Below are 24,018 nucleotides of genomic sequence, written 5' to 3' on the forward strand. Positions count from 1 at the left end.
AACAGGAATCAGTACTTCACTCTCAAGAAACTATGCTTTGTGCAGAAATGCCACGATAGGGACACAGAATATAGGACAAAGGTTATGTTTAAACCATGCTGCTCTGTACCCTTCAGGGAGCGGTTTTCAGGGAGAAATCAATTTACTCTGGCATGTCTGAGATTTGGGTTAACTAGTGTGCTTTGTGGTGTTTGCCATCTCTAATGCATAAATCCTCAAAAAAGTGTTGATTTCCATCCTGAATACCTGTGTAATTTTGGACCTCAGAATAAACCCCCAGCAAAATTATGTTCTTCTGTCTGTGAAGGCTGCACATAACAAAGGCAGCACTTACAAAGCTATAGCCAGAACTTTTTTTTCAGATGCTAAAACTTAAATGTACATTCCCAAGACTACACCTTCCCTGCCAAGGAAAACATAAAACCAAGTATATTTCAAAGAGTGATATAACAGAGGGATACAAATGTCTATCAGCAGCCTTGAGGCTGCATTTATCAGTAAATTTCCATCAGCCTCTGAAGTGCCCTGTGGCATCCCTGTGGGCATGCTGGCTCCCCTAGGGCACCAGGACTGCTTCTCTAAGGGACAGCCATCCTAGCTGTGTGTCCTGGATCTCCCTGGTCCCAGCGTGAGTTTGCTGATGGAGATTTTGCAGCACAAAGTGACATGCATTGTGCCTCCTTTTCCCTTCTGGGTTTTTTTAGAAGGTTGTCATCTCTTCTTCCACAGTAACTATGAGCCTGGGGAAACAACCTCCTACAAACAACATGCAGCTTTGTAATACCATTGCTCTTTTTTTCTTTTCCCTAAAAAAAGGAGCACAGACAAGTGATGATAGGAAACAACAAACGAAAAAAAAAGAAAAAGGAAGGGTGAAGTGTGAGAGATGAGAGCTCAAACATGTATAAGGACGCCAGAGATGGACACAAAGTAGAGCACACCCCTCCCATGTCCCTGGTCTTTTCTTTATGCATTTGAATCTTGAAATTATTGGCACATATGCTTTGGAAGATCTTCCCCAGTAGTGCTTTCGACTTCACTGCTCTCATGTTTTCAGGCTAAATTCAATCTTGCATTCAGTGATATGAACTATTTTCTGAAGACTCTTAGCCTCATTAGCTATTGTTGCAATAAGAGTGATGAGAAAATATCTCTCTAGACTTGGCTGCAGTGACAAAAACTCTAGAAATGCAGCTTGCAATTTCAAGGATATATTGAAGGTGCAAGTCACACTCCATAACTGAAAAATAATGAAAAATAGCCATTGGCCAGGCTCTGGTAATTCCTGATGATTTATAATCAGTTTCAAACAGCACTGGCCTTCAGTAAATAAAAATGTATGGGTTTGTTTATTTCCATAACTAAGACTAAATCTTCTTTTTTTCCCCCCATGAGTATACCTACGTTTTTTTTAACTCATAAACTACTGCTATCTCTCTTTTTTTTTTTCCCCACGCTGTTTAAAATGACCACATCAACATATGCCCTGAAATCCTCCATGGATGATTTATTTTAAGGCCTGAAATGTCTAATTAATTCCTCCTGTTTCTCATTTTTTTCAATAATTGCATGTGAGATGATCACAACAGTGCTCTCAAGAAGCTACATTAGGTACATATTTCTCTTTATAATTCAGCACCCAATACTTTTGGAGAGTACAAACTGCTGAATATTTTCTGATGATCTACTTGGGGTTTTGCTAGTTTTTTTAAAGATTATTATTATTTGTGTTACATGGTATTTACAGTGTTGCTTGTCCACCTTCAGCCCAGAAGCAAAGTTTCTTTCCAGGGCTGCTCTGAGACAGTATTTTTTCATCAAATCTAAATGTCATCTGTATAAGTCTTACTAATCTGAAAGGTTTGCAAAATTTATCACGTTTTGCCTCAAGTGCCAAATGCAGCCTAAACACACATCTGAGAAAACAGTGCATCTCACAAATGTTTCAAAAAGTTAACAAAAAAACCCTCTTTTATTTTTGCTACTATGAACACCCACCAGGACCTCCGTGATTTACAGGGGACAGAGGTACTTGTCACTGACCGTATCTCCTCTCCGTAGTGTAACAGACCTGTTTTGTTTCTTCAGGCCTATCAATGGACAAACAGGGTGTTTCATTCATCTTTCCTATAACTACGAGAACTATTCTGTCTGTTCTTCCAGTCGTTCCAGATCAACAAGTATATCCAGCTCTTCTTTAAAGCACTGCTTTACAATGTGGAGGCATCACACAGGTGTGGGAATTGTTGGACAATTCAATGCTTTCCTGCTTTTTTTTTAGTATTCATAAGGTATTTGTCCACTGGAAAATAGCTTCTAATTATTTTCAGATTTTTTTTGCTCATTATTACACAGGAACTCAATGCTTAGATCAACTTGATGCACTGAATTGCATAACACTTGCCCTTTTTCCCATCTATTATGAATTTGTACATTTATTTCTCATATATCTTCTGTGGGCTTAGCCTTGTGGTTTTAAACTCTGCAAGCCAACTCTGTTCCTCTCCATTCCCTTTAATTTAAGTGTAATAACACAATTCTTGGCAGCATCTTCATATAAGGGTCACCGGAAAAGGAGCATCACACTGGTTATCCCCAGGCACATCCACTGCCTCAGTGGACATTCTGAGCCAGGTCGTACACTTGGCATATGCCAGGTGCGCCTTGTTGTATCTTCCAAGCTCTTTCAAATTGATATCACCTTCTTCAGTTCCTGGATCTCTTCCAGTTGTTCAGGCATCACACTGGTTTGTGCTTTTTGTCACAGTATACAAAGTGACACAGGCTATTTCTGTTCTAAATCTCAGACATGACCTGATCTCTTCTCTAGAACTCAAACTCTCAAATATACTTTCTTCAGCCCTAGTGCAGTCACAGACTGTTTTGAATGAAATTTCTTCTTGTCCTTTCTTTCTGTTTTTAGAAATTACCTCTGTGTTTTATATTTTCTATGACTCTTCCTTCTTAGTGTGTTTTTCTAATTAGTTTCCAGTAAGTTTCCTAAAGTGAAGACTGTGTAAAAACATTTTTCTTTTACTATCTTCCTCTTTAATGTCAGACATTGCTTGCAAGTCTAGAGTGCTATATTATTTAAATCCCCTTCAATTCATTTTTCAAACTTATAAAATTTCAGTGCTAGTGGGAGTCTCTTAGCCCCTTGCTCTTATCTGGATTATTATCTAGTTCAATGATGCTCAATTCATCTGTTTGGAATTATGTCCCATTTCAAACAGATATGTAACATCACAAAATTTTCATCTACACAGTGGCTTATCCCTTAAAGACTCATTTCTCAACACTTATCCATCACAGACTGGCTCCATAGGACAGCTGCCCTTATGAAGAATATCTAGAGAATTTCAGAGATCAGCTACTTTCAACCATCCCCATGCCAATTCCTTTCCCTTTCCTTTCATCCCAATGGGGCAACCTTACTGTCCTTACCTACAGGTGGAATGGCACAGGAGAGCCATGACAGAAGGAAACAGCTCTCCTTCCAGGCAAATATTTGCTGTTGTGCTTCTACAAAATTTCTGGCTTCTGCAATTCTGGTTAGTCTTCTAAGAGTAGGGAAAGGAAGCCAAACCTTAGGCCTGGCAAATAGCCAAGGGGCAAGTCAGTGCCAGCATGACAAAAGCAACCACAGCTTCATCTCAGCTGTAAATACAAGGCTGGAACTTTTCCTGAGACTTTGACGGGAAGTTCTTTCAACCCACGCAGACAGAAAAGGCTTGCAACATCCCCTCAGATATTCCTGCCCTGTGCACTCACCCTGGCTTCCATGAGATAAATACCAGCTGGGCTGTTTCTGTGTCTGCTCCAGGCAGTAGGACCTCTCTGCAGCTCCTGAGGTTTCTCTTGGTCCAGCACATACAGCATCTCACCAGCTGCTTAGGGGGACTGCGTCAGGTGAGTGCACAGGAGAGTTTTACACAGATGATATAGATCTCTCTCATTTCTGAAGGTGAACTTCAAACCAGAACTTCAGATTTGTCAATTAATATTCAGAGAGCTTACACAGCAGATAGCAAGCTTACTTAATCTTCCAGAGGTGTTTGTTACAGTTAAAGTGAAGAAAGCTTCTGCAAATAAGGGTTGGTCAGTGGGGCTTAAATGATGAAGATAGAAAGTGGATTTTCTTTCCTGTGCCAGAGCCAAAATATCGGTTTGAATTTTAGTAGCAAGGGCAGGGTGTTGTTTTACCCCGAATTATAAGTTATCCCTTATAAAAGTTGGAACTAATGATTCTTTTCACTTCTGGATTCATATGTGGATTTCAAGTTTTCTCTTCCCATTCAAGCAGCATACCAATTTTAATCCTGTTTAATATTTTATAAGCAAGGGGCTTCAATGCTGCAGAAAGAAATGGATTTTTCTTAAACATTGTCTTATACCAGCTCCACATTATTAATTCAGAGAACATTTGCAGCTGTCAGAACTGTTCTTCAGCTTTGATATAGGAAAATTTCATATCCTCTCTAAATCTGCAACACAAACTGTCACTCAGACTGTAGGCCAATTTTTTTGAGTCTGTTAAGACTTCATAAAATGATGCAATTAGTGGAAGATGAAAATTCTTTTTTAGATGTGGCCTTTGTGAAGCTCCTAGATTTGTTAATAGTAATGATTCAGACTAACATGAAGTAGCACTGTAACTACATACCAAAATATTGCAATAGTCATTGAGAAAACAAGCATCGCTGTGTTTTCTTGCTCCTTATTGGAATTTTCTTATAAATATATATTAAGCACTTTTCATATTTGTACATTTTTTGGCAGATGGTATGCTTTTTCTTCTCTTAGTTACAGGCAGAAATGATAACCAGATGAAGGGGCTACTTTGTGTTGAGAAATTACTAACAAAGTGTGTAGCCTGCACTAGTGGTTGATTTCAGAGCAGGAGTTCACTTGGGAATGAATCTGCTGCCCTCCACCATGTATCATTCTGTGCCTCACATTGCAGAGCATCTGGGGACATGCAATCTTGGCTGCTCATGGGTGGAGCAAAACAATCTCACAGCTAATTGCAATTAAGCTCACAGAACCAGACCAGAGCTACTCCAAAGTAAAAACCCCATCAGCATGGGCATTGGATGCTCCCTATAAACCCAGTCTCTCAAAAATACAGACAGCAACTGACACTTTCAGGCAGAGTAATTAGTAATTACATATTTTAAAGTCTCTTTCACTGCTTCCCAGTCTATTTCTATTTAAACCTGTTTATTTGGTAACTTCAAGATTTGAGCCAATATTTCTTCCATTCTCATCTTGGTTGCTGAGCTAGCAGAGTGGAACTGCAACATTTTCAATATCTTATTTTCTGTGGGACATTTCAGAAGCATGGGCATTTTGACTTTATTTTTATTGTATTCTTATTTTAATGTCTATGGACTTTGGGGTTCAAAAGCTGGGTTTTGGGAAGAAAAGGTAGGGACAGGTATTTAAATGTCACATTTGCATCCTTACTGCAGTTCAGATGTGGGGAGCTTTTTGTCCCTGCATGTTCTGCAAGAAAATACTGGGTTTTTTTTTCCTCTTTTGACATCACTGTTTAGAAACAGCTACTTTCTTCTTTTTCAAAATTTCTCCAACATGTACTCCCCTTAGTGAGAGAACTGCCAATAAAATACTCAGTAAATTCACTTATTAGATGTTTGTAGGCAGGGCTGTGAGAAATGGGTGCACTCCCAAATGTCCTCATGAGCCCTTCCTGGGCTCCCAACAACTCTCTCCTCCCAGCCATGGATGTCTGGGCAGGGTGGTGGGACTGCGCCAGGCAGCGGGTGGCGCTCAGGTAAGCACTGGTTACACGGGTACCTCTTGGAAACAGAGGAGGAGTGGGAATAGCTGGCAGCAGAAGCATTAATTAGAGAACAGACAAAGCTTCCTCCCAACTTCATAGGGACTACTGAGTACAGCCCTGGAAGCACAATTGCAAAGGTGACTTTAAGCTAATTTTTTTTATTTTACTAAACTGTTGAGGCAATGTCTCTCCTGGTGGGGTTACCAGAAAAATGCTCTAACTTTGGTGGTGGCAGTATGCTGGAGACAGACTCAGGCTACCTGGCTTGGGACTGCTCTTCTGATGCTTGGCTGAGCTGCCTTGTTTGTTGCACGGGCAGAGTGACACAGATCAGCCTGGTTCAGAAGCAAGGCTAGGTCTAACCTTCCACTGGGAGATGCAGCTCCCATGACTAGCTTAAGGATTAAATCAGGAGTGAGGACAGGTTCTTAGCTCTGGATGATTTCCCTTCATGTGCTTTTCCCAAGTGGAGCAGCCTCACCAGGACAAATAAGAATGTGCAGAAAAACCACTTCATAAAGAGCACGATATCCCTAAAAAATGAGAATATTAATGAATTTGATTTGAGTTCTGAAACCTGAACTGCTCCAGAGCTTCATATAACTTGGCACTTCAAAGGTGCTTAATTATGATAATCTGCTACAAACTGCTTGATCAATGGTGAAAAGGCTCACCCATCCAATTCAGACAAGTTACAGCACCTGAGGACTGGGATCAAAGTGTTTTACCGTTGCCTGCCACCTTTAGTAATGCCAGCTATGTGAGCAAGTTTCTGGAGGCCTCTAGATAAACAAGCCTTAAGAACTAAGAAATTAAGTGGAGAAGTTGATTGCCAAAGAGCAAAACACCTTCTGGCATTGAAGCAGAGGAATGTTTGACAAAGGACTTCTCTGGGGTGGTCCCATGCTATGATGACTGTGAGAGCAGGAAATGTATAAAAAGACATGAGTACCCACAACAAGTGGATAATTATGCAATAATCATAATAGCATAAAATGGTAATTCAATAAAGACAATGGGTTTATTCTGAAAACTCAGTTCCTTATTTTGTATTGCATTTCCTTGGTGGAGATGCAAGAGAGGGTCACCCTGCAGGAGGGAATTATTTTGTCCAATTAGGCAATTACAAAAGCAGCATGACACTTTGTTTCAGACCTCCTGGCACCCTCTTATTTGCTCTTCAGCTAAGTTTACTAAGAAGATTTCCATTTGTCTCTGTTCTGAATATCCACCTTTTCCTTCACTCCTTTCTTGCTTATTGCATGGTCTTGACATAGAGAACCAAGAGTGACTTCTGCCTTGACCCCACATATTTCACAGGGGTAGGAACATGAGATACCCAGTGACCTTGACTGAGACCCAGGAGTAAGCAAAAGACAGAAATCAGGGTGAGTTCTCTCTGAAGGCTGCAGCCCCTGGCACACAGGGATTTTTAAGAGATGTTTTGTAAGAATTCCTGTCCCCCAGCAGTGGCACAGGCTAACTGGCTGCCCTGATAGCAATTTGGTGGCAGTGCTGTGCCCCAAGGGCAGTGCCTCAAGGCAGTACCCTGGCAGAGAGGTGTCATTTGTACCAACATCTCAGCTGGGAGACAAGCTAGTGACTCACTGCTGTGCACACCCATCCCTGCTTGCCAGGCGGGAATCACCAGCAGCAGCTTGGGCATTTGCAAAACCTGGGCTGAACTCAAAGGGAGCTTTGGTCAAAAAATAAAAACAAAAATAAATGTTAGATCTTTCAATTTCTCAGTATAGGATGCTGCCCTGAACAGCTCTGTCAATTTTTTACTAATCCCATCGCTGGGGTTTTTTCTGTTTTAAAAGCATGTTTCTAAATTCAGGCTTCTCAGCAATTAATTTTCAAAGCCTGTAGCTTAAGGTTATTTTTTAAAGAGTTTTGAAATCAGTGGCTCAGTAACAAGGGGAACTTTCTCCATCTTGAGAAGAATTTCAAAGATTGCCTGATAAGAATTTTTCCATGTTGAAAAATGCAACAGCATATAAAAATATCTATCTCACTGTCTTTTTTTTTAATTTTGTTTTTGGGTTTTTGGTTGTTTTTTTTTTTTTGAGGAATAATTTCTTCTGAAAATATCAGTGTTTATTTTGTCCTGGAGGCAGGCATGTCTCTGCAGATGCCACTCAAAATCAGTCAAGTGAGAGAGGAAAATATTCAAGTCCACATAAAATAAAGAAAGGAAACCAAAAGGAGCAAGTAAATACAATTAGTACACTTCACATCAAGTGAGTAAGGGGACCGATGAAGTTATCCACTGCATTGGATTGTCCAATCATATGTCTTTAAACACAGATTAATGAACTTCCTGTAAAATCTGCTTGGCCCCTTTCCAGAAATGTTGCAAATCCACATTTATTTGTTTTGGCAAGAAAACTTCACATTCATGCTCTGTTTCCTTAAATATTTCGTCATATTCTCACTTCTCAGATTTCTTAGAGCGTAAGACAATCAAGAACATTGTCACTGCACCACTGGAGCCACCTCACCCTTGTTTTTGTGAAAGGTGTAATGAAACAACTGGGCTTCATTTCCCCACTTATGCAACCTGATCCAAAAGCAAGCCAACTGCAAATCAACAATGCATTAGTGTAAATGGGAAGAGAGTCAGGCTTCTTATGCTCTCCTGGAGCTCATAATAAATATGGGGCATGGCCTCTTAACATTTTTAATATTCTGAAGGTCTGGTTTTGGTAGGTTGCTGGTGTAGTTTCAGCTAATTCCATTACTTTCAAGAGACCACAATTACATGGGGTCAAAACTGAAGGGCCGTTCCTCACTTGCTTCCTTCTCTTTTGGTGGTACAGACGTGCATTTGGGTGTGTGTACTTCACAAATTTTTAGGGTGTCCATTACTTTGATTTCTGTAGGATGTGAGATTTCTCTGCTCGTGCAGAGGCACATGAGTGTCTCACATTCATGTGTGTTTCCCCAATCATTTTTTTAGTGATGATTTCAAACCAATATACCAGGAGGGCAGAGTGCTCTCTTCTTCTCATGTTGCATGAAGAAGGGCAGCTGAACACCCCACAGAAGGGTCCTGAAAAATGAAAGACTATAATGTGACTATATAAATTTGGAATATCTAAAATCCAAGAGAAGAAATGTTATAGGAGTCATCTCCTGTGATTGGAAAGTTTCAATCAGCACTTATAATCAGCCAAGAAACACAAACCCCTAGGAAGCCAGGCTTCATTATTTCTAGTGTTATTTCTCTGTGAGATGCAGCTACTTGTTAATGTCTCTAAATGGCAGATAAAAGATGCTCAAAAGAATAGCTTCACAGTGAGGGAACCACTTGGCAGGAATCCAAGAGGTGCCTCTATGCCTGGTGGATCTGCAAGCATGTCTTTCAAGGTCTCAGAACATCTCCTGGGCCAGCTGGGATAAACCCAGTGCCCCTGCACTGTAGGCAGGTCTCTCTCTGCCTCCCACTTGCTCACCTTCGGGTGTTTTAAGAAATATTTTCATTCTTCTTGCAGTTGAATAGGCTAGATTAAAGCTTAATACCTACAAACCTCAGAATAGAATAACAGCCCTGAAGAGACTGAGGAAATTACTCAAGTTATAGCTGGGTCTTACATGTTTATGGGAGCAGCTGGAGGTGGTGAGATTTCCAGCCCTCTCAGTACTTTGCTATGATTTAGACAACATTAAGCACATCTATTTAGGACTATATTTCATCTGTTTGAAGAGCCTCCAGGCAGTTTTAGTGTACTCCTGATAAAAAGGGAAGATGTGGGAAATGCAATGTCCTCCATAGGAGGATTTATTCTCTCAAACAATTATTTTTTATCAGCTTTGTCAAAAATTGGAGCCCAGGATTTTCTGCTGAGAAGAACAGCAGATATTCATTTGCTTGAAAGAAAATTCATGAATAATTTGTTGTAATAAGTTTGTTGGAGCTATTCTGCTGTTTTCTTTATGTGTTTAAGTACTGGATTAATCATGGGAGAGCAGTTTAGCCACATGCCTTTTAGTTTTAGGTGTATCAAGAAACAGAAAATGCAATTTATAATTTAGGGCAGATTTGGTTCCATAGCTGTCAGCTTATAAGAAACAGTGTTTTTTATAGAGTGTGTTCTTTGTCTCTCTGAGGGAATAGTAAAATGAAATTTTAAGTAAATGGGACTGCCTCAGAGTAGTGTGCATGTCTTTCTCAGGAGAATTTTAAATCCCATTTCACCTGTTTTCCAAGTTACAACAGGATTACTGTACATTAAGCATGTGTGAAATACTTCATAAAGTATTCCAAAGATACAGTACTATTCATGCAAGAAATAAAGTAATAATTTCTCTCTTTTTGTACTCTATTTAATGGGCTACTATGTGTAATTTTACTGTATTAAGACATTTTTGTCTAATATACACCTTTTGATCATAGATTACAAGACAAAGCAGGAGTCTTATTTACAAAAGAAACCCTGAAGGTGGGGATGACTTCTACTTGCCAGTAATGCAATAAACATTTAAGACAATAAGAAGAATTAACTTTATTCGAGAAAGAAACTGTTTAAATTTGGAGAACTTGACAGTATGGGAAACTAAAAATTATCAGAGAAAAAAGTATAAATCCAAATAAACATTTGTACTCATCTACTTATTTGGTTCAAGTTCACCATTCCCACATAGAGGTATGTAGAATATAAAGGAAAAAATGAGAAACAGAGGCTTGATATTTAAAAAGTAAAGTAAATAAATAAATAAATAAATAATCCCGGCCATGTCTACTGCCTTTGGCACCTTTGGTCACAGGCAGCGCTCTTTATTGCCACCAGCATAAGTTCATGCCATTAGGATGCTGTCAAAGCACCGTGGTTACCAGGAGGGCAGACCAGCCATGATTGAGAAGAATGCATGTCTATCAGGCAGGGAGGGATTAGGTGTGCACAGAGGGATCAGGAGAGCAAAACTGACTGAACCTGCTTGGTCTGCTCTGAGGTATGAGGAAGGTCTGCAGGACATGAGACAAGGGTTTATTTTCACCACTTCAACCTTAAATGCCAACTCAAGATCAGCTCACAGGAGCCTAGCAAAATTAAAATAAATAATCACATCAAGTCCAGCAGCATTCAGGGCTTACTCTCTGTAGTGATGGTGGGAATCTGTTTTCAAAATGTTTTGAAGAGACATGCTCTGTTGTAGAAATGAGTTGTCACGTGCTCAGCCCTGCCTGAGTGCTTACATATAAGCAAGTTCCTGAATCCCTGTAAGGAACTGCATGCTTCCAGGTGCTTCCTGACCAGAGAGATACAGAACTTTGACTGAAAAAAGCCTCCAGCAGAGGCTTGAGGACTTATCTATGTGGATGCTGTGTGAGAAAGCTCAGGTGATCTTTGCTGTAATGAAAACGAGAGAGATAAAAGCCAAAAAAAAAAAAAAATAAATAAAAGAAAACAGAAACAGCTAAATCCCCAGTGTTAAAAGAGCAGTGCGGTTATGAGGCGGTGTAAGAAGTCATGTTGGTAGCTTAAGATGAGGGTATGAACCCAAACCGCTTATCCCAGATATCCCAGTTTCACTATTTTACAAGCAGAGTTAAACATCGCAGGTTAGTGACCCCGAGGGAAGAATTAACTTCTCCATGCAGCAAGGTACTATTAGAGTTCATCTGTGCAATGGACTCAATTTAATAAGCTCCAAACTGTCCATCCAAGAGTCTCTGCATCATTATAGAAAAATAACCCTTTGGAAATATGAAGAAACAAGGTTTTTCTGGACTGGTGATCCTAGAAAACAGACCTCATACCCATATTCTACTACATAGAATCGCTGCAATATGCAGTAAATACAGTTGCTGTGACTTCTGTGTATGAATTCACACATATGAACCTAGACTCAGCATGCTATATAATGAGCAAGATGTATTATGTCAGGACTTTTATTTGCCTCCAGAATGCTGTACTAGAGCAAGGGCAAGCTGCTTCAGAGAGGCCATTCTCATCCCTAACACTATCTATTATTTGCATAGAGTAACAGAATCCTTGCTGTTATTTACATGGAAATAGCAGTAAAAATAATTAGTTTACATAGCAAGAAGGCCTTTGACTCTTCATTTTTTAAAGTTACGGTCCCATAATATTTGTTGTGTCTATAATCCTTATGTCCACCTTTGGGATTACAATTCTTACCATGATCTTAAAAAGAAAAAAGAAAAAAAGAGGAAAAACATAAATGGACCAGTGTTTTAAATCCTGGCACTAGTTGCTACAGTAGACAACACCATAACCTATCATAACCTGCTTATAAACCTTTCTTTTGCATTGCAGTGGGTCAAATTTCTGGCCTTTTCTCTTCTCATAGTCCTTATATCCTGCTTTGTCTTCTAAACTTTTGCCCTGAATCAAGAGATAAAAGAACATAATCCCAGTAGAAGAGGGTGGAAAAAGAGGGGAAAATACAGAGCTTCTGTCACAGCTTGGAGCCACCACAGGCAACCAAGAAACATCAAGTAAGTGCTCAAAAATGGATTTGTTCCCCTAGCAGAATAACAAGCAGAGTATACTAGATTCTGAAGGTGGGAAGGTGATGTTTCACGAGAAGTACAATTTGAGAAGAAAATTAGGTCAGGAGATTGGCAGCTGCTTAAAGAAACTGTTGAAAGCAGAGACATAAAGATTGCAATGCAGAGCAAGGACTACCATAAGAGAGCCATGCGGCTGGAGCTGTCAGTTCTTCGAAACTTCAGAGTCAAATAACACACATAAACCAAAATCTATGGAAAAGCACAGAATTGTGCTAATATGTTGATGCAATTTGAAAAGCCACAGCACAAAAAGAAATATAATTAGTAAGGTACATATAGAATAACAAAAGTTTTCTTGTAAAAATATAAACTGTTAAAAAAAATCAAGGAGAGAATTGATCCACCACTCAACTGAGAGAAAGCTATTGACTATGACTCCAAGAAAGCCAACTCCATAATGGATATTTCACTTTTTGTACACTGGAAGGGTCAACCATGATAGAAGGGTTTACATCAGGAGCAAAGAGCTGGAAATTCTTGCTAAATGACAGAAGAATGAGACTAGGTCATGCTTACTTGAGTTAAGTGACCCAAGATCAGTGAGGCTGATGGAATTCATCTCACACTGTTCAGGTGATAACTGAAGCATTTCTATGGTTGTAAATAACTATCTTTAAGAATTGTGTGGAAGAGCTAAGATTTTGAAAGACTGGACAGGCAGTTACAGCTACTTTTAAATGTAAGAAGAAAGAGGAAATGCAGAATTACGGCTCAATCCATTTAAATACAACTCTCAAACAAACAGAGGAAGCAAATAAAGGGTAAGAAAGAGACAGATGAGAGGCATATGAATTAATTAAGAATAAGTCATTCCAAACCAACCCTATTATTTCTTATAAAACGATAGCAGGTCTTGGAAATCAAAGAGGTGATACAACTCGACATGAGCAAACTTTTTAGTATGGTAAATGTTAGAAAAAAAATTCAAAAGCAAACCACAAAAATGCAGTTTAGATTAAACTAATAAAAAGTAGGCTTCTGTGGAACTAGCAAAAGAAACATTTTCCAGTCTTTCGGTTAACCATTGTCAAAATAGAAGACTGCACTTACTGCAGATATACAGGGGGTTTCTTCTGGCAAAACTCCTATTCCAGAATTTCATTAAGTGGCGTAGATGCCAGAATAGACACTCTACTCATTAAAGCTGACAATCTGGCAAAGTTGAAAAGGGCTGCAAGCAAGTTAGAGGACAGCCTGTATATCAGAATGATCTTGACAAACTGAAGCTACAGTTTGAAAAAATATGGTGCTATTCAACAGGGACAAGTGCACAACATAGCTCTGAGTCAGAAAACACTACAGAAATCAAGGATGGAGCAAGTGGCATGGGAGAATTCCAATTAAAGGATCGGGTGTAACAGGGTGCATTTGCATTAGTATTTCAGTTCTTCTCAGATGTAGAAGCAGATCATCACATTTCAAGCTTTGCTACATTACAGAGTGATCTTGGAATATATGAAATTAGATTCCTTACCACAAAAGGTGAGCCAGAAGATGTATTTTAGGTGGACCCAAATGCATTCAGCTCCTAGTGGGCATGCAGGCTACAGTGCTAGACTAAAGTTGGTCCAAGGTGGAAATCGGACACATGGATGGTGTGCAAATCATGAGCTCAGCACCAGCTGTGGCATGCCACATCTTGGTCCCTGTTGCCACACACTACTTGTTAAAGCACTCATCGCCTTAATGCATCACAAGGTGACTATTGAATCAGCTGTGCTGTGAATGAGACAAATGTGACAGTTGAATTACATGTAATCTATGAGGCAACTGAACCAATCCTTTTCTATCTGGTAAGATCTCTGTGAGAGTACTGCAGTCAGTTTTGGCACCACACTTTTAATTAACAGTTGGAGCAGTTTAGCCCAGAGAGATCAGAAGAAAGCCATGAGAAAGATCACCACTCTCAGAAACATAAGTTGCAGGAAAGATGTGGGACTGTTTTATCTCTAGAAGAAAAGGGTGAAATGGTAACAGCTTTCATGTCCAACAAAGGCTGCTGCAAACAGAAGGGGGGGGAAATTGACAGCTTTGACAGCTGTGTATACTGTGGGGGAGGCAATACAGATTGCTCATAGGAAAATCTGCCTAATAAAATGGCTGAGAAAGCAGTAAGCAAGGAGATTCAGCATCTCACAAACAGGTTAGACAAGCATCTGTCAGACTTGGTTTAAACACAGTTCATTCTGCCTTAGAAAGGGAGATGGACTCAATAACCTCTTGAGACCACAACCACAACCAGAGCAATTTGTTTTGCTCCTTTTTTAAATGGAAATAATAAAATTACTCTTTCCTGCTCCTTTCATCTTGTTATTCTAACTTTTGAATCATTCCGCCGATCTTCCATCTGCATTTCATGTTACATCTTTCTGACATTTCCATTATCCATCCCATCTCCCCCTTTCCACTTTTGGCATTGTACTTCAACTGTGGTATTGCTTCTACCAGGATATCGCTCCTTTTTCCCATGTGCAAAACAATGTGCCTGTCTTAATTCAATTTCCTGCATAATCAAATGTTTGCATATAACAGTTTAACGAAACATTGCACCTTCATTCACTTCCCCTAGTGTTTATGCAATGGGGAAAAATGACAGTGTTGCAGGTGACTTTTTTTTTTTCATTCAGCAACTCCTTTTATCTTTACTGACCAAATAAACTCAGAGATTACCACCATTTTCCTTAAAAGAGGATAACTCAGTGCAGAAGAGTACAACAATGCAGAGGAGAAAGGACATGGTTAATCATTGCAGAAGCTTACATGGATTATCTTTCAAATAACAAAAGGCATTACTAGTGCTCTAATGTTAGGGGGATGGATGTAAGCAAAAATATTATGTATGCATACAAATCTCTATGGCTTTTTCTCAGAAAATATATAGCTACATATGTAAAAGAACAGACAATGATTACTGCATGCTTCTTTGCTGGTATTTCTTCTTTCCTCTGGTGCTTTGAGAGCACCCAGCTAACCCATGGGCATGGAGCAGAGCTCCACTGCCACTGACTGCTGAGTGATAGCCCAGTATCAGCCTTTGGGCTGAGCTCCCAGTTACCAAACAAACCTTGTGTCCCTTGCAATATGTTTCTGCTTCCCATCTTTCACCCTGATACATGACAATAAAACACCTCGTCCTGTAGAAAATTACTATCTTCTTACAGTCCAGCTACCTCTGTCATGAATCTGGGAGTCCAATTTCCTTCTTTTGACTTTACAACCACACAGTTGCCATGGGATGCTGCATTTTCTTCAAATACACACAACAGTGCCAAGATACGTCTATACACTCTCTATATGCTGGTATCCTATTGCCTGAATTAACCTCCAGATATTCACTGCTAAGCCTACAACAAAGACGTGTTGAAAGGAAGAAAAAGAAGGATTCTATGGAGAAAATTAACTGAATTACTGTGTTTTTTAGAAGTTGGCATGGTCCAGAAGACCTGGAATTTAAAAGTAAACTTGCTTTGTCTTACATGGGATTTTCAGAAATAGCAGATGCAGTATCAGTTTTAAGATATAATTCATTCGTTAAAAAGTTCACTGGTGAATATTTTATTTCTAATACATAATGTGTGCTATCATAAAAGCTACGGGCCTCCTTATTAAGTAACTCTTACAAAGAAAAGGTGAATTCTGCTTAATTTATTCAAGCAAACTGTCTCTCTTGTTAAAAATGGTATTAAGCTAAATTAGGCCACAAGTACTAAAGAAAACCTTAATTCTCTTCAGCTTTCTATGCCTTATACATTTCCTTTACAACTTAGTACTTCAAGAAACCATATTTTGAAAAAAAAATATTTCTTCCATTAATTTTTCTTTTCATCTCCCTCTTTTTCTCTTCTCTGGCAAAACAAGATGTTCAGTATAAGTGAAGAGTGGAAGTACTTTATAGTCTTATTTCTTGTTGGTCGACTGATCTACCAAATATAATACTTGATATCATCCAAGTTTCGGTTTTTTTCAGTCTTACTTTGGAGAGGAGAATGTTCACTCAGCAATAACTTGAGGATTTCTTGAGGACAAATACAGATGTTTTGACCTGGATGATTTCATGTTACAAATAAGTTTTACTTTTTATTGTAGATAGGAGACTACTTTGTTAAAAATTAAAATTTAAAGGAAAGAGAGTTGAGTCATTAGCTATGGAGTTGGACCATTTATTAATATTACATAAGCAACTCTTCTGTTCTTTTTGAAAGACAGACTATCCCCAGAAAGGAATTTTCTAACTTTGAGTCATATTAGAGCCTCGTGGGACATTAATAAAGCCCTCAGAGAATGGTTTTCAAATATGTCAAAGGACTTTGCAACTTTATGCATGTGTTAGAGCACGCAAATATGCAAGACACATTCAGATGGGTCCCTTTGAGGATCTATTTTCATGCTCAGTGTACTACTTGACAAAGTACATGGAGTCCAGCTGCACAGAGCCAGGGTTAACACCCTGCTGCACTGCAAAGCATCCCATGGGACCTGTCCGAGCCACACAGATCCTCCAGCACACAGGTGCTCAGCCCTTCTCTGCCCGAATCCTCACCTTCCCTAATGACCAGAAGCAACTGTCTTAGCACCTTTCTAGACCAGGGCTTCCACAGCTCAGTGCAAGAATGCTGCTGGGCAGGCACTGATGCCAGCTGAGGGCTACATAGCTACATACAGAGGTAGTCCAAGCCAAAATCTTCACCGTGATTCTCAGAATAAGAATTTATGTGTCTATCTTGCTAGCAAAGCTTGCACCCTACAGCATAGGTCACAGATGTTTGCATGCTTGACTCGCAACTCTTATCCCTAAGTCATGGCATGTAAGAGGAAAATGAGGCTGGATTTTTTTTATTCACCAAACAAATTCAAGTATTGGGTCAAATAATTTAAAATCATGTCAGATTTTTAAAAAGCAAAAACTGCTTCGGCTAGAGAAAAATAAAAAAGGAAGTGAAGACATCATCTCAGTGTTTTTAAAAGGCAGTATGTTTAAATTGCAGTATTCTGAATGGTGCTTCACAGAAGAATGTAAGCAAAAGGTTCATAAACAGCAGGAGCAAAGCAGAGGTTTTGGTTCTAGCTAACCGTTTCATGGATTTCTTTCCAGCAAATTGGAAAATCTGTTATTCCCACAGCTCTAATTAAGACAGTTAGTAAAAGACTTGAATCAGGGCTCCTGCAAATTAAATTGCTGCTCTAAGTACCAAACTGATGGACTGTCCAAGAGACGGGTGTCTCAGGATCTCCTGTTGGATGTCTTAGGTTTTCTGCTCTGAGTTCACCTTTTGTTAAGGGAGAACAGTATCTGGACCTACTGCAAGACCTTTGGAACAGACCTTTTTGATTCTGTACTTGTATCATGGGTCTCACTCTGCAAGTATAGAGCGACCACACTGCTATTGCATAGATAATACATTAAAGACTTTGAAGTTGCCAGGTGCAGTGATAAAGGAGGAGAGATAAAACCTCAAAGAGAATTTTACTATGAGTAATATATAAGTATCAAAAAATCTATTTTCAACATGAAATTTTCATGTCCACTGTCCAATTGCTTCATGGAACGTTCTTCAGGAAATTGAAGAACAATAATAAAGCAAACTGGAATTGACTACTTGCATTAAGGAAATACTGAGAACAACAATAGATAGGTTTATAGCTACCTTTTATAATAACCCTTCTTAAAGTATTTTGAAAAAGACCTTCCAGGTTCTAATCTGATTAAAAACATACTCCTCCTCAATGCTTTTCTATAGCATAAGTAAGCAGAAATTGCTCTGAAAAGTGTGCTACCCTTGCTCTCTCTGCTCCTGTTATTTTCATTCTATTTTCTCTTTGAGAGAGGAAAACTGAAACAGTTCAGTTGGATGTTAAAATCCATAAAATGGATGGAAAAGAGGGTGCTGGAAAACTGATGGAGAACTGAATATTCAGAATGTTTTTTTTAAAACTGTACATAAATCTTCTGAGACTGCATATTCATAAGAGTGTGCAGGAATCATATTAAAGGGCAAGAAGATGCTAAGATGTCTATTTTGTACACCCAGAGTGAATACAAACCTTTCATTTCCAAGAGACTGATGTTTTGCTTAGTTTGTTCCTATTACTTTTTTCTTTTAACAGATGAATAAAAATTCTTCCAACATAATGGCTTTGGCTCCTAACACTTCTAACAAAAGAGAGACAGTGTGCATATTTGGAACTGGAGATTTTGGACGAGCTCTGGGACATAAGATGATTCAGTCGGGCTACCCCGTGGTGTATGGAAGCCGGAGCACCCAAATATCCAACCTGATTCCCAAGGATGCAGAGGTGTTGAGCCATGCAGAGGCAGCGCAGAAAGCTGCCATCATAATTATAGCAATCCAGAGGCAGCACTACAACTTTCTTATACCACTAGCAGAAATTCTCCATGGAAAAGTCTTGGTGGACATAAGCAACAACTTGAAATTAAACCAGTATCCTGAATCCAACGCAGAGTACCTGGCTCAGCTGCTGCCTGGCAGTAGGGTTGTGAAAGCCTTTAACACCGTGTCAGCCTGGGCTTTGCAGTCGGGCACTCTGGATGCCAGCCGGCAGGTAAGGCTGAGCAACGGGGATTTCCTCTGTCACAGAGTTACACATTGCATGGCTTCTTATCAGCTACACAAAACACACTTGGGACATCAGAATTAGGCAGGGTTGAGATGGTATTTTCACTGTAATCTCCCATTTCAAACTAAATGTGAGCTAAAATTTACTTTGGGTTTTTTATATGGCATGACAAAGAATATAAATAGCTTGCCTCTGAACTCAGCGAGGTGTTTAGAGACCCTAGAGAAGTAAGGAAAGGAAGACAGCAGAGCTACAAAGAGACACGACATTCAGGAGAGTTACATCAATTGTTCATTGGGGTTGTAAAGTTAGACAGAAATGAGATAGGAGGAATTTTCAAAGCAAGAATAAAATGAAGAAAGCAGAACATGGGAGGCAAGGGATATAACAGGGCAATGAGTATGGGCAAAAGAAGTATGCTGAAAGGAGAATAAATTACTAAAGTGTTCTAAATCATCACCACCTAAGTTTAACACAACATCAGTATGTGCAAACTGTTTTAACCAGCTCCTTAATCACAGGCCAGCAAGCACAGAGCTGGCTGTAGGAAGCAATACAGCAGCTTACTTGAAGAAAAATCATTTATTATGGCCCTGTTTTCTGCCTCTTCAAAGGACAGTGCTCTGGTACAACACATGAAATCACTCAGCTACTCAAACCATTGCTAACTTTGCTCTCCACTGCCAGATAAATGGTTTTGGCTAGGGACCCAAGGGCTTCCAATCCTAGACTCTATAAGCCTTCATCATCTCAACAAGAGCAGAAATTGCCCCCTTTCTCCCAGTTCCAAAAGGATTATTGTCTTATGTACTCACAGAAAAGATGGTTTTTTCACTATTTTACTAGACCTGGAAAGAATTAATATTTACTTTCATGACAGGGAAATCATGTTTTAAAGATCTCTGTTCTCACTTCCCTGGAGTACTTAAGGACCACTATAGCAGCGACTGAAAATTTTGCTTCAATTTAGTCCTATAAAATCTGCTGCTTAAAAACTACTTGCAGATCTTCAGAAAAGTATTTCAAGTCTTCTACGCAAAGATGTGTATTAAGCATGTTATACATTGCTCTTTCCAGATATAAAATTTTGCCACTTGAAACAATCTCCGTCCCCAAAGTAAAGAATCATATTTGAAGTTCTTTGACTTGTTTGGCAAAAGTACCTATAGGCTACTTTTTGCCTATCTTAATTAAGGTCAGCAGGAAAGCCAACAAGCAGCCTAGGAAGCTTGTGCTTACCATCCATATCTAGGCAGGACAGCAGTAGATAATGCCACAAAAATCTGTAAAAATAAAACTTCTGGTTTTTTTTGTCTGCAGGTATTTGTCTGTGGAGATGATGTGGAAGCTAAACAAATGGTGATGAATATTGTTCGTGCACTGAGTCTCACTCCACTAGATAAGGGATCCCTCTTGGCTGCTCAGGAAATAGAAAATTACCCTCTGCAACTCTTTCCAATATGGAAGTTTCCCATCTTTTTGTCCCTTGGCCTAACTGCATTCTTCTTCTTCTACTGTTTGGCTCTTGATGTAATTTACACTTATATTTATGAAAGAAATAACTTTTCATTTTTTATTGCAATTACCATTCCAAATCGGGTCTGCCCTGTAATGGCACTCATCCTTCTTGCCTTGGTTTATCTTCCTGGTATATTTGCTGCAATTATTCAGTTATACAGAGGTACCAAATACCGCCGTTTTCCAGACTGGCTGGACAAATGGATGCTGTGTAGGAAACAACTTGGACTAATAGCCTTGGCATTTGCTTCCCTGCACGTTGTGTTCACTCTCGTTACTCCAATGCGTGCCTTCGTAAGTTGGAGAACCAGCAAAGGAATCATCTCCCAGGTAAGTTTTGTTCCCTGATCTATGTCTTGCTTTCTTCTGGCCCTGTTAAAATACTGCCTTCTATCTTGAGCTTCAGAAATCCATGTGGACTGTCCAATGTCCTTTAAAACAGAGTAATATTCCTAGCTTCTGTGTTTCTTTTAAACATTGATATATCTACGTTTTGTTGATATTATGTTGAGCTGAGGGGATTTCTGGCCTCAGTCTTCCTCCTAGATAGCTGACATATTAAAAACGTAATCAGGGAAAATGTAAACAGTATTTCTCCATATACCTTCAAGAATAGAATATATTTTGACTTTCTGATCTTACTTAACAAAGGACATTTTTTTCTACTTATTGATGCTAGAACTGCTATCACTAAAATACACCTGTTCTTCTTTTCTTCAGGTACTGAACAATAAAACAGAACCACTCAGCAACACCAATGCCTGGATTAGTGACTCTTACTTGGCTTTGGGAATTTTAGGATTTTTTTTATTTGTTCTTCTGGGAATAACTTCCTTACCTTCAGTCAGCAACAATGTCAACTGGCGAGAATTTCGATTTGTACAGGTAAAAAGACCACTTCTAAAAAAACCTTCTTCTAAGAAAACCTTCTTCCCTTATAAACAATGCCCATGGGTGGGTTTATTAGAGACTTACAGCTTTCCTCCATTAGTATCTCCAAATGTGATCAGTGCACTATCCACCACCACACAGTGAAAAAAACATCTACATGGCCATATAGCTGTATAAACCCACAACTGCTCTGATGGCTGCTTATGGTACAGCTGGGATTACTGCATTAACAAGAAAAGCTGGGAAGGTGTGAGCTCCTAAATGAAAAAAAGAAAGCTGACTTTGACGTCAAATTCCACAACTGTACTAAGTCACAAAATAATTTAGCCATTTATTGGGCTAATTTTTTTTGGTTCACAAGATAATTCAGTTAAAATGGATATGGAAATTACTTTATAACTCAAATCTTCTCAATGCCAAGCATCTAAAGAGAATCTGCAATTTCTGCAGACTGTAAAAACTGCTGTGACTGTAAACAGGCTGCCCTTGGAAACACTATAATCTCAGCTCTCCGTTTGGAGGAAGTTTGGTGCAAGCTGCCATGCCCCTGCAGGAGCTGGGCTGGAAGGGAGGGGAGGCAAGAGAAGGGGAAATTACTATCAATGAATGTTTTATCAAGGCAAAAAACTTGCACAGTATGGTACTTCTGGATGGATTAGCACTAGGGCATAAAAAATCTTGGATCTCTCCACTGAATGTCAGCGTTTTCTCTGCTTTTTCACAAATATGACAGCCACTAGGCAGTATGTGTGAGCTAGGAAAAATTATCAGGGTTATTGATGGAGAAAAAATCAAACTATTGCATCTATATCCATTTGAATTGATCATTTTTTAAAATAATAAGAGCCTTTATGTTATATAAAACAGTTTCATTTCACCAGTCCCCAAGTTGGCACATGCCACAAATCTGTGTCCTTAAAATTGCATTTTTTTCTGGTTTAATTTACTTTTTTAACCTCCATTTGTTTCCTTCTTTCTTTCCTTCATTCTGGTTTAGTCCAAACTGGGATATCTGGCACTGATTTTGTGCACTGCACACACGCTGGTTTACGGTGGAAAATGGTTCCTGAGCCCATCAGCGTACAAATGGTATCTTCCAAACATCTACATACTCTCCCTCATCGTTCCATGTGCTGTACTGGTTGTCAAATTTGTGCTGATATTTCCTTGTGTAGACAAACCTCTCACACAAATTCGACAGGGCTGGGAGAGAAATCCTAAACACTCTGAACAGTCAAACTACATTATCAACAAGTCTGCTGTATAATTAGACTAAACTGTATTATTAAAAAAAATATTATGGGGGCATATCAAAATGAAGTCTTAAGCTTACTCTATCTGGAGAGGGAGAGAAAAAGTGAAAACTTGGCCAGGCTCTGTGTAAAACCAAGCCACCCCAATGACAAGCTTAAAATACAAATGAGGCCTTTGAGTTTCTGCACCCCAGGCATGCTTTCACAAAGGTGCAGACCCTCTCTTTTTGCTCTGTATACTTCCCCTTGCCTATTTACCCTCCATTTCTAAGAAGGGTATGTGAGAAGAAGGTGGTGTTCCATGTCCCTCAGTTGTTCTTCCAAATTCCTCCAGAGCTGGGCAGAAGCACAGCAACCTTTGGTGTTAGAAAGTGTTTGCTCCTCTTTCCAATCCTGCCCATTAGGACCCAGGTCTACATGCACCTACACACATCCACAGAGATCCATACGCACACCTGCATGAGTTTCCACACATTTCCCTTTCTAGCCACAGAAGCTACCAGCACCAAGAGAACAGGTGCATGATGGCTGCTAGCTAAGGAACAGAGCTTTGCCTCCTAGCATTAGTTTATCCTCCATTAATATCTGATCCAAGGAGGGCTATGTTGATGCCTTAGTTGAGTAAGATTTGTTTGGTTTGTGCACAGGAACCCTGATGTTCAAAGTGTATGAATCAAGGACTGCTGAATCTTTGCTTGTACTGCTCTACCAGAAATTCAGGGACAAGGGAAAGGAGTAGAGATCAAAATGGCAGAGATGTGAGGTGATTACAAGCCTAAGTTTTTCAAGTATAGGCAAAAAATGATCAAAAAAAAAAGATTTTTTATGTAAGCAGTGAGTTGTAAGAAAAGAAACTGAAGGAAAATCCTTTTATATCAAGGGTTATATGTCATGGTTATATCTCATGAAGATAATATTGTTGATTTTTCAAAAAATAAATCATTGGATGTGATATTACAGATATTCTATGAAAATACACATATTTTAAAGACAATAAAGTGGGTTTTTTTTACACTGTTGAGCTCTGTTATCATTTCGGGAACATCTTCTGCTAAGATGCAGCTGCTGGTGAGCTCAGTTGCACAAAGGTGTTGGGAAGCCTTGGGACAAAGAATAAAATGGGATCCTGCCTTTAGCCAGCTGCCTGGACTCATCTTACTCCATCTTTGCTTCTCGGATGCTCACATAAGCAGATCTTTGCTTAGTCATCCAAGTAGGCTGAGGATGTTGAGGACAAACAGGATCCACCTGGTGACTTCCTGTTAAGATGATGACTTCCTGTTAAATTGCAAACAGAAGAGCCAAAACTCTCCTTTGGACTGTAGAATAAAGAAAAGACAAAATGTGTTGGTTTTATAAGAAGAGAATTGCTTACTATTTTTTTACCTCTCTGCTGTTCTCCGTGTCCATACAAAGACATACAAAGGCATACAAAG

General features: G+C 39.3%; 1 protein-coding gene across 3 annotated transcripts in view; it reads left to right on the top strand.

The window, feature by feature from the left end:
- The window catches only part of STEAP4 (STEAP4 metalloreductase), a 28,640-nt gene extending 5,039 nt beyond the window's left edge, over window positions 1-23,601 (top strand). Inside the window, exons 1-5 of one of the 3 annotated variants that reach the window (XM_048306359.1) lie at window positions 3,754-3,921; window positions 18,450-18,905; window positions 20,241-20,768; window positions 21,159-21,323; window positions 22,327-23,601. In XM_048306359.1, coding sequence (XP_048162316.1) covers window positions 18,450-18,905; window positions 20,241-20,768; window positions 21,159-21,323; window positions 22,327-22,596 — 1,419 coding nt within the window. In that variant the 5' untranslated portion in view covers window positions 3,754-3,921 and the 3' untranslated portion in view covers window positions 22,597-23,601. Of the gene's footprint in view, window positions 1-3,753; window positions 3,922-18,449; window positions 18,906-20,240; window positions 20,769-21,158; window positions 21,324-22,326 lie in introns of those variants that run through there. The other 2 variants (XM_048306368.1, XM_048306379.1) reach the window with 2 other exon arrangements.
- The last annotated feature ends 417 nt before the right edge of the window (window positions 23,602-24,018 follow it).

This window comes from Corvus hawaiiensis, chromosome 1 (assembly GCF_020740725.1).
Source record: "Corvus hawaiiensis isolate bCorHaw1 chromosome 1, bCorHaw1.pri.cur, whole genome shotgun sequence".
Taxonomy (NCBI): domain Eukaryota; kingdom Metazoa; phylum Chordata; class Aves; order Passeriformes; family Corvidae; genus Corvus; species Corvus hawaiiensis.